Source organism: Sus scrofa, chromosome 15 (assembly GCF_054392235.1).
Source record: "Sus scrofa isolate SSC_HxYL_T2T_F1_AM1 chromosome 15, Sscrofa_HxYL_maternal_Yorkshire_Landrace_v2.0, whole genome shotgun sequence".
In the NCBI taxonomy this organism is placed as follows: Eukaryota; Metazoa; Chordata; class Mammalia; order Artiodactyla; family Suidae; genus Sus; species Sus scrofa.
The window spans coordinates 98880217-98898827 of record NC_139397.1 but is presented as its reverse complement, the minus strand read 5'-3'; the positions used below and the strand labels follow the sequence as shown (position 1 = coordinate 98898827).

Genomic DNA, 18611 nt, shown 5'->3' with positions numbered 1-18611 from the left:
TATAAATGTGATACTGTAGATTCCCATGCCAATTATTTTCCCTCTTTCCATTCATCTAGTAGATGGTGACTAATAAAGTAGTAGCATGGAAGTACTTTCATTGCAAACAATTCAGTGGAGTGCTCTTATCAAAGTGGGTGAGGACAGTGCCTGCATCCTCTCCCACTAATCCTGATCACCTGGTAGGCGGGTAAGATGTTCTTGAGACATTTGCTTTGGGAAAAATTGGGAAGAAAAAAGTATTTTTTACCACTTTTCTGTTCTCTTCTCTTACTTTGTTCTCCCCAAGTACTCAAAGGTACCACGTTTGCCCCCGGACCGCCCAAATCAAGGCCTTTCCCATAAATGACTTTCTTAGACCAAGCCCTCTGTTCAATATCTCTCTTTATTCACTTCCCACTTACCTTCATGTAAATCTAATCTGTCCCAAGATAAGACTGTCTGTTGTGGAGATACTTTAGAAGATAAAGTCTTGTGGTATTCCCTTAAATTTATCCCAGAGATGGCTCCCTACTCTATGGACTCAGAGAACTGGTGCTACACATTTAGTTCAATGGATGTAGAAAATCATTGTATTCTCTCTTCCAGATGCTCACTTTGTTCACCTACATGGCAGTGATTGTAGGGCCAAGTGATTATGTCCATCAGTGGAAACGAAAGTTCAAAATCCTGACAGAGATAAGATCTGAGGCTATGTATAGACTTAGGATTAATTCAACATTAATTGATCAGTAGCTGATCACCAATTGATCATTGGTATGCAAGTGGGTGAGATCTTTGAGGGGAAAATTATATAGAGAAAATTAGAGAACTTAAAGACAAGACCATACATTATTCGTGTATTTAGAAGGTGGAAAAGGAAGACAAAGTAGTCAACAACAAAGAGCAGCCAAGGCTGTAAAAGAAACAAGTTGAGAATGAGCTGTTTTTGGTGATTTAAATCTGTTTCCCAACCACTTTCCCAAAACTCATGAGATTGATGCAAATATGACCTGTCTGTACTGAGATATATAGATTTATCTACATCTTTCTGAAAACACGCACACACCTTTTTTTTCTAATGATAGAAAAAAATCGCTTTATGGTGGAGAAATGTAAAAGATAGTTGGATATATGTGAATGTTTGGAAACCATTTTTATAAAGGAAAACTAGTAGATCCAGGAAACTATAGCTCAGTGAGTTCAAAAAGGGATTTTTATAAAATTTCATAATGACTTAAAACTGAAAGATTGTTGGCATTTGAGAATAACGTTGGAAATGCCAAAAGCCAACATGGATTTACTCAGAAAAACTTGTATTAAATTCACCTTATTTTGCTTTCTGAGATGATTATTTAATAGAAAATTCCAGGTTAATGCTATAAGCAAAATTCATTGTAATTTCAGGAAGTCATTTGAAAAACATACTCACAGTATCTCTTTTAAGGTAAGTGGAGAACTGTGAACTGAATGAGTGTTTGGTCAGGTTATAATTATGCCCATGGATGTCAAGTAGTTCATCAGTGTCGACCTGGAAAACAGTTTGCCTTGCCTTGAGGACACATCTGGCTTTGTCCTAAATATTGCAGTGTTCAAGACTTTTATCAATGGTATTAATGGATGAGGATGTAGGAGATTTTAGTTGATTAAAAACTCAGTATGAGAGTGAAATGAGCCAGAAAGACAAAGACAAATACCATATGATATCACTTATAACTGGAATCTAATATCCAGCACAAATGAACATCTCCTCAGAAAAGAAAATCATGGGCTTGGAGAAGAGACTTGTGGCTGCCTGATGGGAGGGGGAGGGAGTGGGAGGGATCGGGAGCTTGGGCTTATCAGACACAACCTAGAATAGATTTATAAGGAGATCCTGCTGAATAGCATTGAGAACTATGTCTAGATACTCATGTCGCAACAGAAGAAAGGGTGGGGGAAAAAACTGTAACTGCAATGTATACATCTAAGGATGACCTGACCCCCTTGCTGTACAGTGGGAAAATAATAAAATAAAAACTCAGTATGAATCGATAGTCCCATGTGGTTCTTATAAAAACAAACCAAAAAAACTGGATAAAGTCATCTTCACAAAAACATATCATATAGATCAAGAAGATGGTGTTTCCTTTGATTACCTTCCATCTGGAAAGTAAATAAATCCTCGAAAAATCCTATTAAGGGAGGAACATTAATAGGTTGAAATGTTTCTAGAAAAATATTTGAGAAAACTCTCTTATTTTCAGTAGAAGTTATCTGGTAGTGTTATTTTACGTGGAAAGTATTTTTCTACTTCGGCAATTACAGAGAGTGGAAAAAATAATATCCTCGGATCCCCTTCTTGAGTCCAGCGCCATCAGAAATTGAGACACAGGAGTCAGGAATCAGTAACCAGTAAAAGTTGGATTGGAGGACAGGGCTCAGACCTGTGTAGGGCATTTCTGAGAACTTCATTTCTGATTTAGACAGACTTGCCAACCCAGCCACTTGGGTGCACAGGCTTCCTGTACAGAGGTTTTTCATGCCTTAGAGCCAGCGTGGATTCTGCTTATGGGTGGAAGGCAGATCCAAAAGAGAGGACCTCAAAGGAACAGAGCTGAGTTTGCTCTGTCTCTTCTTCTAAACCCTCAGTTGCCTAAGTCCGTTCCTCCCCAGGCAGGAGTGAGGAGTGGAGAGAGGAGCCTGGACTTTTATTCAAGTTTCTCTCTTAAGCTTGCTGCAACTTTTAAATTTATAACATTATTCTTCTCTAGAGAGGCACAAGTTATGCAAAGAAGTCATTAAGGTGTTGCCTACCCTTGCATGACTCTGAGATCAACAATGTCCCTGCTCTCCTGTGAAGGACCTGATAGCTGGGAAGGTGACCAGAAGGATGAATGTTCCAGGAGTTGAGACAGAAGAAGACCTGGAGCATTTTGGTACAAAGAAAGGCATAGAGGTTGCAGGACCAATTCTCCAAATAGTCGGAGGGCTGCTGACAGAGGAGAGCAGTCAGACATCATCCCTGTCACTCCAGGAGGCCAGTTCATATCCACTGGTGGTACTGAGGGAAGGTAGATCCCTGCTAAATATAGGAAGTTGTTCTTAATACAAATAAAGCCTAAAACTCTTTTCAAAGAAAGTAACCTTTGTTCCCTGGTGGCCTAGTACTTAAGCATCTGGCATTGTCACTGCCGTGGTTCAGGTGGCTGCTATGGCAAGGGTTTGATCCCTAGCCCAGGAAATCCCTCATGCTGTCATAGAGGAGATTCTTAAACTAAACAGAAGGTTGTTGGATCAATGTTCCTACAAAAAGGAAAACAAACAGAGAGGCAGAGCTCAACTGTAATAGGAAAACCGAAAGAAGGAGGGACATTCCCTATAGATATGTGTTTATTTAGTAATTTTTTTAATGAGAAAAACTTTTAAGAACATTGGCTTTAGGCCTAGGATTTAAACTTCTACTAAATGATTGAAGGTAGCCACTTTCTCTCAGCTGGGTTTATGCTTTCTCTGAGGATAAGTGATATCTGTGGGATAGTAGAAGAAATATTTTTTTGGTTTGCTTCTAATCTTCAACCTGAAAACACATTTGTTTCTCAAAAATCACTTGTAAAATATATGTCAGGAGTGGGAACTACAGGCTAAAACAAAGAACTCGAAGTCAAGACATAACTTGCAAATGTGCAACCAGTAGCAACAGGACAAAAACCAGTAATTTTTTTTTATTACTCAATGAATTTTTATTACATTTGTAGTTGTACAACAATCACCACAATCATATTTTATAGCATTTCCACCCCAAACCCTCACTGTATCCCCCCACCCCCCAACCTGTCTCATGTGGAAACCATAAGTTTTTCAAAGTCTGTGAATCAGTATCTGTTCTGCAAAGAAGTTCATTGTGTCCTTTCTTTAGATTCCACGTGTAAGTGATAGCGTTAATTAAGTGAAAATGCACCCCAAATGCTGAGGAAAGACAAAGAAGGAAGTAGATCTAAAACAGGCAGGTTGGGATAGATGAAATCCCTTTCAGCCTCCATATTCTTTTGAGACTGTGCCGGAAAGGATGTTTGTACCTCTTCTCAAACCAGAGATGGACGCAGATGAGGAGGGAGAATTACTAGAACAGTGTAAGCAGGGCATGGGTCACTGTTTCTCCCAGTATCCTGACATGACCTGTGCTCCACGTGGGGCAGAAAGACAAGTGGTGTATATTTTTCTTGGGTGTCTCAGTGTGTTCTCCTGGGAAAGGGCACAATGTGGGATTGCTCCCTTAACATCTACCTCCCCACCATGCTGTCATCTCCAAGAGGGAGAAGGTGTTTGCTTGCACTCACCAGTTATCTCCCCAGTGCCTAGTTTGGAACCTAGTATATAATAGTGCTCAGTAGATATTTTCAGTGTAATAAAGCTAAGGGGCTTTCAGGAAAGAAAACCAGTCATAAAAAATGGATTTCTCTATATGAGGTTCCTGCAGTTGTCATATTCATTGAGAGAGAAAGTGCAAGGGGCTGGGGGAGGGGAGAAGGGGAAGTTAGTATTTACTGGGTAGAGTTTCAGACTTGAAAGATGAAGAGTTCTGAACCATGGGGACCATTGCACAACTACGTGAATGTACGTAATACCACTGAAATGTACACTTAAAAATGGTTAAAACCAGAATTCCCACTGTGATGCAAAGGGATCAGTGGATGTCTCTGGAGTGTTGGGACGCAGGTTCAATCCCTGGCCAGTACAGTGGATAAAGAATCCAGCATTGCCACAACTGTGGTATAGGTCACAGCTGTGACTCAGATCTGATCTCTGGCCTGGGAACTCCAGATGCCACAGGGTGACCCCAAAACGGGAAAAAAAGGTTAAAATGATAAATGTTATATTGTATATATTTTACCACAATAATTTTTCTTAAAAGAATGCTTTTCCTAAGAAAGGAAGAAGGTTATTCGGCGGGGGGGGGGGATCTGAGAATCACCTAACAAGGAAGTCCCCAGTGTTTGGAAACCAGGTGTGCCATGACATGTAGACAAATAAACCAGAGCAGAATCTGCTGATGGAAGGAAATGCCTCAAATCATGGTTTGAAAGACAGGAGTCCAGTCCAGCCTCATCATTAGAGATGAGAACCAGGGCTTGCTCCCTTCCGTTTCCCAAGATCTCTCCTATCACTCAGGCTGGAGGTCAGCTTACCAATTCCTTAGTCATGGGACAGGATACTGCTTGGGTTAAATGGTTTCAAGTTCAATAATGCCTGAGCGAGAGCCCCAAGCTGTCAGTCACTGCAGGTCTTCTCAAGTTGTCTCTCTGAAGTTGAGTTTGCGATCTGGAAAAAGAAAACTCAACAGCTAACTCAAACTAAACTGGCTTTTCTATTTTGAAGGAGCAGGCACCTCCAGCAGACATCTTGGTGGTTGATGGAGCAGGAGAGGGTCAGCTTCCACTGGACATGCAGACACCAGCCCCCAGCAAAGAGGGTACTGTCCAAGGCCTGCCCCTGCCTGCAGAAGAGCTTTCAGAAGACTATGAGTGTGTCTCTCCGGACGACATCTCCCTGCCTCCACTCCCAGGAAGCCCTGATTCCCTCCTGGCTCCATTGGACATGGAGGTGGAAGCACCTGCCAGCCCCTCCCCACGCTTTCACCTAAGAAGCCACAGAAGGCAGTCCGGGGCCAGCAGTCCAGGGGAGGCCCCAGAATCTGGCCTCCTACCACCTGCTGCTTTCGCAGATGCTTGTGATGATGAGAGAGAAACATTTTCAAGTCATTTTGAGAAGCCATACCCCCAGTTCCCATCTGAGCCCCCATTAACATCCCAAGGATTTCTGGAAAAGAGTACTGCCTTCCACAGAATCAGTGCTAAACCTCCAGAGAGCATGCCAAGTGAAGTGCATGAGCCAGCTTTGCAACAGCACCCCCAGGCGCAGGGAAGTTTGCTAGAAATACAGGAGAAAATGCATGCTGATAATAACATCACTAAAACCCGATATAGGCTGCATGCTTCCCAGGATGAATTCTCAGGCCTCGGGTTTCAACCAGGCCCCAGCCAGCCCTGTCAGAGGCAGATGGTCCCCCAAGAAGAGATTAAAAGTACATCAGCAAAGAACAGCATGGTCAGCCTAGCTGGCCAGGCCCCTAATTTCTCCAGGCTCCTGTCTAATGTAACTGTCATGGAAGGTTCTCCAGTGACTTTGGAAGTTGAAGTAACAGGATTTCCAGAGCCTACACTAACATGGTGGGTAGCCTATAATGACAAGCCATAAGCAGAAACAAATTGAGTCACTGAGCAAATACATTCTGTGTGTACTAACTTAAACATTTAGGGACAGCTGATTAATATTCTATGTCACTGCAACTCTGCATGATTTGGCCTCACGTCAAACCCCCAACTCTCACATTGGTAGCCATATGGCTAATACCTTTAATTAAAAGTAACCATATAAAAATAATTTAAACAACTCCAAAAGCACTGCAACTTAGCTGTGCTTTTTGTTTTTGTAGCTGTTTTACATTCCTCATTTCCAAAGACTGTGGGTTAAACTTCTTTCCTATAATTTATTTCTATACAAGCATGAAATGTTCTTGATTTAACATCCCATGTTCAATTAAAAATATAAGCATTTGAATTTTTCCCTTTCCTGTCATTTATCCATTTCATCTCTTCCCTCTTCAAAGAGAGTCACACATATGCCACTTTTGTAACATTTGTTGTTTCACTAAGATTTCTTTTCATAAATTTCTTCAGTGTGAGAGATGGAATAAAGATATTTCTTTCACAGTTTCCAGTGACAGGTAATAAATCCATTTTTGAAAGGTGGTATAATAACTGAGCTGTGAACAATATGATTCTACTCTAGAGACATCATTATTTTTAGCCTATCTTTTTTAATAAAAGTAAACTACAGAATACAGGTTTTAAATGGCTGTTGTTATAAAAGCTGTTCTAACTTTCTTAGTGTGAGGGTTACTTTTTTAAACATTTAGACATTTTTCAACTTAAGTATATTTATTTGAGGACAAATTTACACATACTTGAGCCTGAGTTTATACTTATAAACCAAGATAAGTAAAATTGAATTTATTTATCATAATGTTTCAGTAGACATTAACTTAGTTTCCATTATTGTGTGTGCTGTTGATGATACTTAAAGTGTGGATCAGTTACTTAAAAAATTTGTGAGAAAATGTTGGTTTCTCCAGTTATTAAAAGAAACTGCACATGGGTTACAGTGCAGCCATTTAGGCTTTTTTTTTTTTTTTGGTTGTTTTTACAATTGCATGTTTTTTACAGCAGAAATTTCATATTCATGAATTTTAAAAATATTTAATTCATTATTAAATATCAGTTCTCTCCAAAGAAAAATGTTGTCTGAAGTGTTTCTTGTTTTTGTCCATATAACAAATGACTTGATTAGTATTTACTGTTGAAGAACTGCTATAATATTTTGAAAAAATATCTTGCCCTTGAATTCACAACAATTTTGCTCAGTTGACAACTGACAAGCTATCAGGAAACCATTCTTGGGACACTCAGAAAAATGCGAAATTATCACTTAGGCAGCGGGGATAGAAAATGATGCAAGTTGTCACCACTTCCTATGTGGAAGAACAGGCACCCAATTAAATAAACAAGAATCTAGAGTATACAAAATAAACAAATTATTTGTTTTATAGAACAATGCAGCTAACTGCTCATGTTCATAGCTTTTAGAAACCTTTAGAAACGTGTCATTAACAGTAATCATCTAATTGCATAAATGCTTTTTATAATTAGAAATTATTTTCTGCTAATGAAATTAATTCACACAAATGAAATGAACTAATATCCTCAAGAAGTGGTACATAAGTACCTTCCTCTAAAGTGGCACCTTGGTATTCTCATATAGATGAGAATACCAAGGCACCATCAGATGATAATTAGATGGTACTCATCTTGTAGGATGAGTATCATGGGGCAGATGAATCTTGCTCTGATAGATTCCAGGAAGCCACAAGCTGCTGTTTCATAATGGCCAAAAGAGTGATGCAGGCCAAACAGAAGGTGCCATTTCCCACTTGGGGATAAAGTTACCATGAGCAAATGGTGGATATTTGCGTGTGACCAGATGGCCTGTTTTGTTTTGTTTGTTTTGTTTTAAAAAAAGGAGTTGGATATCTGAGTTTTCATATGCAATATTCCAATTGTTAAATGTCCCAAATTCAATTTTTAAAAAATGGGGTCTGAGTCTATGGCCACCATTTGCCAGCCTCTGCTTGCAGGAGAAACAGCCACACTGGAATATGTGGTTGCTGCAGAGTTTTCTGCTAATGCCGAGAATATTGCAGTAGTGATGGGCTGAATTGCAGTGTTTGTCAGAACTTGGAAATGATATGAATTTGCAGTGATCCTGACTTTAAAAACTGACTCTCTGCTTTAGGTACAAGAAGGGCCAGAAATTGTCTGCAGACGAGCACTTGCAGGTTTTACACAAGGAGACAAGACATTTGGTGTTCATTCCGAAGGTATGCAAGGCAGACGAAGGCCTCTATGTGGCTCGGGCCCAAAACTCTAGTGGCATTCTGTCTTCCAATGTCATCCTCCACGTGACAGGTAACTGTAGGCCGCCAATCACAAGAATAAACTGGATCATGCTGTGTGTCATCTATGTTAGCGTGTCGCTGATATACTGGCTACTCACACAGTGACCACGGGGTTGGTACCATGGACATCATTCTCATGAGCCTAAAGGACAACAGTACAGCTCTTTATTTGCCTGCATCTCCCACAAAGCACCCCCATTGTGTGTATCTCCATTCTGGCCATATTGCTTTTTTGGGTCATAGCACTGCTTGGTGAAATGATCAAATTTTCTTTGGTGTTTTAAACGTATCTGAAGAGCTTGGTAAATCATTAGCAATGGATAATGATATGTTTTTATATTCTAGAAAGAGATGTGTTGACTATAAAACACAATCAAATTATACTACATTTATTCCCTCCTAATTTAAGAGCATGCAGATCAAGGCTCACATCAGCATGGAGGTGTGAGTTACATTTCAAATCCACTTGTTTGATAATCTACTTCTAATTGTACTCATAAACATCTCTTTGTAGAATAACAGTAGAACTGTAGAACTGAAGTTGTCATTTTCATGACTGTGTAAGATGTCCTTTAATTTTGCTTTTCCTGTCCTGATCTCGTTTGTTGAAATACATTCTATGTAGTTTCAACAAAGCCTACATTCCTGAGTCTGAGGATGTCTCTGTAAATAATCATTCCTCATGTTGATTTCATGGGTTTGACATTGGAAAAAGATGTGCTGTCAGCTTTAAATGGAGTTTGAAACTTCCATCAGCTGTGTGTGTCACAGAGCAAGATGGAACACAGCTGCAGGGGTGGACCAACGCTATTCCTGTCATCCCATTGACGTGTTTTGGGCAGCTATGGAAATGCAACTGCAACTAGTTCCTTTTGCTTCTAATCTTGATTCGGCTGCTGACCATTTTCACAGCCTGTGTTAAAGCATTGTAGTGTGTCAGTTTCCATTTGGAAAAATGGGTTGGGTATCTACCTCTTGACCGATTTCATGTCTTGTAACGATCTGGAAAGTGGAAAGCCCTCTATGAAGACTAGGGTAATTATATTGTTCAATATAATTTGTCATCACACTGCCTCCCGCCCACTATTTCTCTTTCAATGTTGCCTCCTTAGAATATTAGATGGAAGGAATGGTGTTAGTTGGAAAATCTGTAGGAAAATGATGTTTTATGCATTGGAGTTTAAATTCCTTTCTAATTTCTTAAGACAATAGCCTTTTCAAAGACTTGAAATTAAACTCAGGATGATACATTTAGTACGATATCAGGGGAAAATTATATTATAGGATGACTGAAGACAAACGCTATTCTTACAATTATACTGCAATATTGAAGAATGTTCTGTCTTTCTGAAAAATATTATTCAGAAAAATTATAATTATTTTAGTTCCTTTAAAAAATACATATGTATAAGAGAAGGCTTTCTTTTTAGATTGTAACCATAGTCTTTGTCATGTTAGGGTGAAATCTTTAGTTAAAAGAATCTTCATTATAGATTTTTTTGATGAAGAGAAGGAATTATCTTACTGTAAAGACAGTCTACAAATAATAAAAGTATTTAAATTTAATATATTCAACTTAATAGTTGATACTGGTATCTGAAGATGTGAAATGTGTGACTAAGTAAAAAAATAGCATGTATTTTCTTGTGCTATGTATTTAATTTAATGAAAAAATTAATCTCTTAATTTTTTTTATAAATTTTGACAGAAACCTATTAAAAATTTATATTTATAGCATCCTAGGGAATTTATAGTCTCTTAACTCTCCTATCCTTTTTGTCCAGTTTCAAGCATTTTGCATATCTTGCCAAATCGCTATTCCCATTTGAAGCTAAAGAGTAAAACCTATTTATGTCCAAAGAGGGCAGGTAGGACCAGGTAACAAATTCTTGTCCCATTCTATCTCTTTCTTGTTAATTCAGTGGGATATTCCATCCCATCTTGTCAGTTTGATTGAATTTTTAGTTTGGGGTTGCTAGAGCCTGGGAATTATTGGTTTGCTTTACCTGTTGTGTGTCAGTTAATGTTTATCCCTGGGGAGCTGAATGTGATGTGTGTGTGTGTGTGTGTGTGTGTGTATCCATGGTGTATGACCAAGTAAAGAGTATAAGGTCCCTGATATATTTGAATTATATATTAGGCACAAGGTTAACATATATGATATATATACCTTATATATGTGTGATAAATATCACATATTTATATAATATATACATAGAGATCAAATATTGGGAAAAAGCATTATGCTGATTTTAAAATTTATTTCAGATAGCTATATATCTATCTGTCTGTCTATCATCCATCCTCCATCCATCCATTTACCTACCTACCCACCTACCTATCTAAATATTCTTCTGAGATGTTGACTATCTAGTAATTCCCACAGCAATGAGGAATAACTAGCTTTTCAGTTATTCTTCTGGTTATATTTTAATTTCAAAGACTTAAGTGTGATTATCCTTTTTGTTAAATTTTTTGTCAAAATTTCCCCTTATAATGTGAAACAAAATTATTGGTTCAAAGTGAAAAACCTAGGAAATGGATATGATATTTCTATTTTAAGATACATACATAATTTACACCCATATACTTCTAGAATACATTCTGTACAGTTAGTAGCATCAAAACACTGTTCAACAAGAAAATGAAGATGACAAGGGAAAAAAAAGAATACGTACTCAACACCTTGAAGGAATGCAACACAAAAAGTGTTTTGAGCTTCCTCTAAGGCAAAATCACTGGGTTTTCCAGTTTTGCTTTACTAATGAAAGGATGTATAAACATTTGATGGTAATACATTCAATTCAAGGAAAAACTTACCGTAGGAATCTTTACATGGTAAAGATTCTTTGCAAATCTTTACAATCTTTCATAATATCTAAAATATTTGGGAGAAGAAGCAGGACATTTTAGCTGTTTCATTCAATAATGCTAACCATCACTTATAATCAATACACAGGCCTAAATAGATTATTGCAAGAAACTTCTAACTTCTTCACCCAAGTTTAAATTTCTTCAAGTAGTACACAAGGCCTTTTAGGACTTGGCATCCCATCCCAGCCTCTGTTTTAACCCTTCTGACCCCCGCTACAAGTAACCTTCAACTTCAGGTTTTACCCTATCATTCTCTTGCTTCTCTCCAGTCCTATCTTCCCAGAACTCCCTTACTGTATTCCACCCAACCTCATGTGGCTTAACTCCTGCTTTTCATTCCAGGTCCTTTTGAGATGCAAATTCCCCCAGGAAGCCTTCTGACCCATTAAGTTAAGTGTAGATGTTCCTGCTACATGTCCTGTCAGCACCTGAGCTGTCCATGTCATGTCCCTTAATAGTTGCATCAGCATCACATGTTTGAGCATCTGTCTCCTGGCTAGAGTGTGAGGCATCCTTATTAGCAGGATCTGTGACAGCCCTGTTCATCATCACAGCCCCAGCACCGGAGATGTAGTCACACTCAATAAATATTTTTTGAATTGTTGTCAGAGGTAAGCAAAGATAAGCCTAGCTTGTTTTTCTTTTCTTTTCTTTCTTTTTTTTTGGAAAGATGGGTGGGGGGATGTAAAAAGAGAAAGATGTATTTGTCACTTGACTATTCTTTCTTGTTGTGGACATTAACCAGTCAGATCAGATTCTAGCCATAAAGTATGCATAAAACATCTTCACTTAATCTGCAAAACTTAAATGAGAGCCCTCCAGATCCCCTGGGCTGCACCCCGATTGAAAATTTAAACTTAAAGTGCTGGTGCTAGTAATCAAAATAATACTGAGGAGAGAAGAGGCAAAATTCAGGATCACTCTTCCAACATGTAAAGCAGATGTAATCAGGCATAAATCACCATCAGATGTAAGTGTAGAAGTGAGTGTTTCCCCCCTCAGTGACTAAGTCCAAACTGCCAAGGCTGAAATTTGTGTACTTCTTTAGAACACTACACAAATTATCAATATTTTCTTGTAGCTGGGGCTCAGTAATCTGGTTGTGAACAGATCTAATTTGAAACCGGCATTTCATTCCTAAGTGTAAATATAAAAAAGCAAATCCAAGAACTTAGATTATTTGAATTCCAAATGAAGGAAGGAAAAAAATATCAAATCTTGTTCCACTTTGTTTATTTTTATGCATGACCATTCTGCCATCTGAAGCTTTTAATATTCCTGTTGTAGGTACAGTATTTTAAGTGTGTCCATGAAATAAGTTAGCTGAAACAAAATAAAATATCTCCTCCTAGGACACTCTGATATTGTGTGTGTCAATGCAAATGCCAAAGCATGACAGACTGTTTTCCATTTATAATAAGTAGAATCTTCAGCTGCATCAGAGAGCCAAAAGATTTGCATTCACTAAATGAAACAGTGTCCTGCTTAAAGCAACAATTCATTTTCTCCGCTCTCTTCACATGAGATGAGATTTGAATGTTATCAGCCGTGTATGAATTCAACCTCATACAGAAAGCATAAAGCTGCTAATTTGGCTTTCTCTCAAGAAGCCCCACACCGCTATTCCTTGTGTTGCTCAGAGTTTATATAACATCATCAACTACCGAAGCATTGGGAGTGAAGTTTGGACGCATGACCCTCCTCCAGATGAACAAGTCTTTGATTTTGGAGGTTGTGTATTTGGCCAGATAGCTCTTCCTTCTGTTCAACAGAAATTTCATTTGTTTAAGCCAGTACCTGGCAAATCTAATTCTTTGGATCCTTTTTTTATACCATAAAATTAACACCCTATCCTCCTTACGGTACAAGGGAACAGAAAGAATTGTATAGATAAGAATGTTTGTGTGTGTATTTTTCCAGTTATAGTAATAAAAGCCAGGTGAAACAGAAACAAATTTTAACCGTAAGAGTAGCTAGAAAGATTGATGGTTTTTCTTTAAATCAGAACAATAATAATCACATAATTTAAAGTTTTCATTCTATAATCAAATGGTTCCCTGTTGTGGGTCTTTTCCCATTTAGAACCCACAATTAAACAATACTTGTGAAATAACAGCTCCAAAGCTAGATAATGAAATAAAAATTTCCTTCTGTCATTCAACAACTGTTCTTTTCCAATACCTGTCTTGATCCAAACTACTACAAAGTGGTATTTGTATTTTTCATTACCATTAACAATCATATAATAAAATCTTTGAAGATAAAAATTCAAAAGATGAAATATAAAGGATCTTTATCCATGGCTAATAGTCTCTAACCTGTAATATTCTAATGATGCCAGAAAGCCTCCTTTACTTTGTAGTAAGTATTATGTAAACTCCCTACACAAACAGGCTGTTGGCAGACAGGGCAGCTGGATTATGGAGACAAGGTAGGAAGCAGGTACCTGGCAGGATCAGAAAGGTTAAATGTTCGTCTGCTCCAAAGTCTCTCTCCTAGCAGCTGTTGTTGTGCCAACCCTCGGAGGCCTACCTTTGATTCAAGTTAATGCATCTTCAGAAGTTGCCTCTTAAATTCCTACTAAAGGAATAATAGAATTTCTTATCACATCCTGGCCTGGGTTATCTGATTAAATAAGAATGTTTCCCTCACAAAAACAAAACAAAACCAAACTCTGATAGATTCCTGTGAGGAAATGGGCTATGTGGGAACTTAAAAGATATGTCTCCTGTGTTCTACTAAGCATTGGAAATTGTATGACAAGAGGGAAAAGAATAGCCAACCATCAAGGTGAGGAAACTGAGTCATCTTTGGGTTTCATCCTCCCTCTCAGTATAAATTTGCTATAGATCCAAGAGATATATGCGGTGAGCTCACTGAGAGAGGCCACAAAAAAAATGAGTCTGCATGACATTTTTTTGTTATTCAATTGAAGGACTGATCTGAGTGAAATAGTATCAAGATGAGGGCTAAATCCATAACTGATATTCTTATAAGATAGACGCAGAGGAGACACATGGGAAATGCCAGGTGACAATGGAAGGAGATTAGTGCCATGCAGCTGCTGCAGCCAGAGAGCCCAAAGGTGGCCACCGCTAGAGGTGAGAAAGGCAATGAAGGGCTCTTCCCTAGAAACATTAGAGAGAGCCTGGTCCCACCAATGGCTTCACTTTGCACATCTAGCCTTCAGAACTGAGAAAGAATAAATTTCTGTTGTTTTAAGCCACCCATATTGTGGTATGGTCCTCCCTCAGTATCCCCCAGGGAATTGGTTCTACCACCTGCCCTCCCCTCCACCGATACCAAAATCCACCAATGCTCCAATCCCCTTATATAAAATAGCATAGTGCATGAGCCCTCTTTATCCACAGGTTCTTCATCAGCAGATACCAAGGGCCAACTGTTCTTTATTACGGCAGCCCCAGGAAACCAATTCAAAATGTTTGAGAGAAGCCCATACAAGCCTTTCTCTAGTAATAGACACCAACAAGATTTTCCAATGGGTATATCTGGGTTATGCTGCAAGGCCTCTGTTCTCTTCTTAACTTGGGGGAATCACCTTGGTACATTTCAATCAACCAGCAACCATTCATCTTTTATGTGAACATTGCTCCAAAGTGCACCTGGTTCTAGGTGTTCTAAAGAAAGCAGAAGTCCTTCAAGACAAGGCCATAAGTGGATTTACTACTTGCTTGGTGATGATACACAGGCATGAAAAAGAAAAGAACAACAAAAAAATGTAATCAAAGTGAGAAAAAAATGGACTCTGCAGTAGGGGAAAAAGCAAAGGGAAGTTGAGGTTAGAAATGTGAACCAAAGAATGAAAATGCAGTGTGATACAGTAAAAGAAAGGGTAAGGGAGAAGTTCAATAAACAGTACTATTAACAGTCAAATATTAGGATATATATGACCAAAATAGCACTATGAATCAATTAGGTCTGTTTGACATTTATAGAATATTGTATTCAATAACAGCAGAATGCACATGGAGCATTTACCAAGATAGACCACATAATTGGTCATAAAACACACCTTATTTAACAAATTTAAAGGAATAATGATCATACAAAGTATGTTTTTAGATCACAATAGAATTAAATCAGAAATCAAAAAGATAGTTGGAAAATCTCCAAATATTTAGAAATGTTTAAATAGCACACGTCTAAATAAAATGAGTTGAAAAATAAATCTGAAGAGAAAATTTTAAATATATATATATATTTGTCTTTCTGCCTTTTCTAGGGCCACTCTCATGGCATATGGAGGTTCCCAGGCTAGGGGTCTAATTGGAGCTGTAGCCGCTGGCCTACACCAGAGTCACAGCAACGCAGGATCCAAGCTGCATCTGTGACCTCTACCACAGCTCATGGCAATGCCAGATCCTTAACCCATTGAGCGAGGCCATGGATCAAACCTGCAACCTCATGGTTCCTAGTTGGATTTATTAACCACTGAGCCATGATGGGAACTCCTTTTTTATTTTTTTACCTTTTATTTTTTTTGTCTTAAATGTTTTGAAATACGTAAAAATACAACTTATAAAATGTGTGTGATACAGCAAACGAAGTGTTTATAAAGAAAGTTATAACATTAAATGCATGTATGACAAAAGAAAATACTAAAATCTATAACCAAAAGAAAATACTAAAATCTATAACCAAAGCTCTAGGAAACTAGAGGAAATAGAGCTATTTAAGCCTATACCAAGCAAAATTGGAATATAAATCAATGACTTTGAAAAAGGAAAATAATAGAGAAAAATCAACTTAGCCAAAACCTGTTTCTCTGAGAGAGGAAAAAAAAAAAGGTAAAATTGATACACTTCTACACAGGCTAACCAAGAAAAGAGAGGGAACAGATTACCAATGTCAGAAATTAAAGAATAGATTACAGCCATCATGGATACTTGTAATCTAGTTGCAGTATCTCACACTTGATTTTTCTGTAGCTTCCTGCATTATTTCTTTTTTTTTGGGGGGGGGGGAGCGGTTGAGAGAAGTAAATTATTTGAAGGAGACAATGCTCAAGAGAGCAAGGAACTATTTGATGTGGAACATAAATCAAATTTGGTCATTTGCTGCCATTGTCATTATCAGAGAAAGAGAAAAAAATTAGAAAGACATTGTAATTACAGTGTTGTAGAGCTGAGATTTCTCCAACAATAACATATGAATATTAGAACAAAAGGGGTCCTTTTAGTCTCTGACATCAAATCCCAGAGAGTATGATTTATCAGTTGGTATTCTGCTGCACTGCAAGAATGAAGGTATCACACATGGATAAGTACTTTTCCTATTAGCAAGAATGGACACATGCTACTAGTATATTTTTAAGATTTCTTGGTAGAAACCAGAGCTAAAATATGTCAGCCATTATATTATACTTTAAAAAGTAATCAGTTTCATAAAGTCATATCTGGGTCTATTAAAGGATGGAATACAAAAGACTACTTTGACACCTACATTTAACCGGAAACGTCAATGAAGCCAATCGTTTTGTATTTTCTAGATGGTAACTATAAGTGCTTTCTTCATTTCCATGTTCTTATAGATAATTTTTGGTCATACACATCATTTGTCTAAAATATAATTGTATCAAACATTATCACTTAAAAGAAAACCAAGGTACTTCAAATCCAAGTATTAAATATATACTTCATCAAAGGCTTTGTAAACATAATCATATAAACAGTGGAGCACTGTTACAACCCTATCCAGGACTTATAAATGGATATGCAAGCAAAGCATTCATTGTAGTTTTGTAAAAGTCTATGGAAGCATATTATATAATCACAGCAATATTGATTTACTATTACAGTTAAAACTGGATCATGAACACCATGAAGAATGACCCAGGCTTCACAGAGCATACCTGTGTGTGTTGTGACCCAGGTCTTAGGTTATGGGTTTGGCTTTCTTGACACATGAGTCCCATTCTTTTGTGCTCTGACTATAACCCATCATAGTTAAAATTCTGTAAATTAGAGGGATGGTACCATCTCACAGAGAATCTCAAAATTAGGAAAATCTATATGGTTTCTTTGTATGTGATAAATTGTTGGTTGGCTTAATCACAGTTATGTAGCACAGTGTCACATGTCATTAATATCATCATGAATTAATAAAAACCATTTCAAGAGTTTGGTATCTTGGTGATATATGTTTGTGTATGTGTGTGTTTGTGTACCTATTTCTTAGTATTAGTTCATATGTGTATAGATTAGGTAATATATAAAATTCCCAAGTGATATATGATGTAGTAAGGTTAGGAAAACACCTCTTCTTAATTGTACTAGTGCCAAAAGCAGCTGATGACCAAGAGTTAATGGAAAAATAGGCTTTTCTTATTTTAACGGTGGTGTAATTCAGCCATATATTTATGTTCATCCTACAAGATAAAATGCTCATCACAACTCCATTTTTTAAAACGTGTGAATAACTAGTAAAAAAATAATAATACAAAAGATATTTTTGCAACATAAAAAAAAAGCCAGTATATTTCAAAGAGGATTCTCAGATTACTGATAAGGGGAAATACTGTTGATACAAATGTATCAACTCCAAATATAAATCCATTTAACTTCCTCATGTCACAATTCAAAAAAGAGTCACTTTTAAATATAACTTCGAGTTTACTTTTATTTAAATGTAATAACAGTATCATAAATCTTGCTTGAGAAGCAGCAGTTATTTTTTTTAATCCATTGGCCATTGTATTTGTATCTTCCGTATGAAGTACTGATTGTGGGTTCTTAAAGATGGATTTTCCCAGCTCATTTCTCAAGGTTATTAAAGCATATATGATTATTTCAGGAACAAATGTTTTGTGTGTTCATTTCTTTTTTATTCCTAATGATTTACACCTACAAATAATGAAATGTGTATTATGTCTACTTAGTACCTAGAAACAAAGTAGAGTTTATTGCCTGTTTCATAGCTCCACTAGGAGTCCTTTAAAATGTAATTTAACTTTAAATTTTTGTAAAGGTAATAACTTTAATCTGATTTTATAATTTACCTTTTGCAGATAGGTACATTTGTTTATATGTAAATAATGATTCATCAGTGTTCTTAATAGGGTCAATTGCTTTAATTCAAGAGAGGAAATTTTCATGGTATTTGATATTTGATAGGGAATATTTCACATTCTATTGCAGAATAGTGATCTGTTCATATCAGGATAGTAATCAAATCAAGTGAAGAC

General features: G+C 37.3%; 1 protein-coding gene across 11 annotated transcripts in view; it reads left to right on the top strand.

Annotated features, from left to right (window-relative positions):
• CCDC141 (coiled-coil domain containing 141) overlaps positions 1–18611 on the top strand; it is a 207913-nt gene that overhangs the window by 187392 nt on the left and 1910 nt on the right. For 7 of the 11 annotated variants that reach the window (XM_084999986.1, XM_084999983.1, XM_084999982.1 and 4 more), the window contains 2 exons: positions 5338–6188; positions 8371–11178. In XM_084999986.1, the coding sequence (XP_084856112.1) occupies positions 5338–6188; positions 8371–8638 (1119 nt within the window). In that variant the 3' untranslated portion in view covers positions 8639–11178. Of the gene's footprint in view, positions 1–5337; positions 7317–8370; positions 11179–11749; positions 12019–18611 lie in introns of those variants that run through there. The other 4 variants (XR_014829842.1, XR_014829841.1, XM_084999981.1 and 1 more) reach the window with 3 other exon arrangements.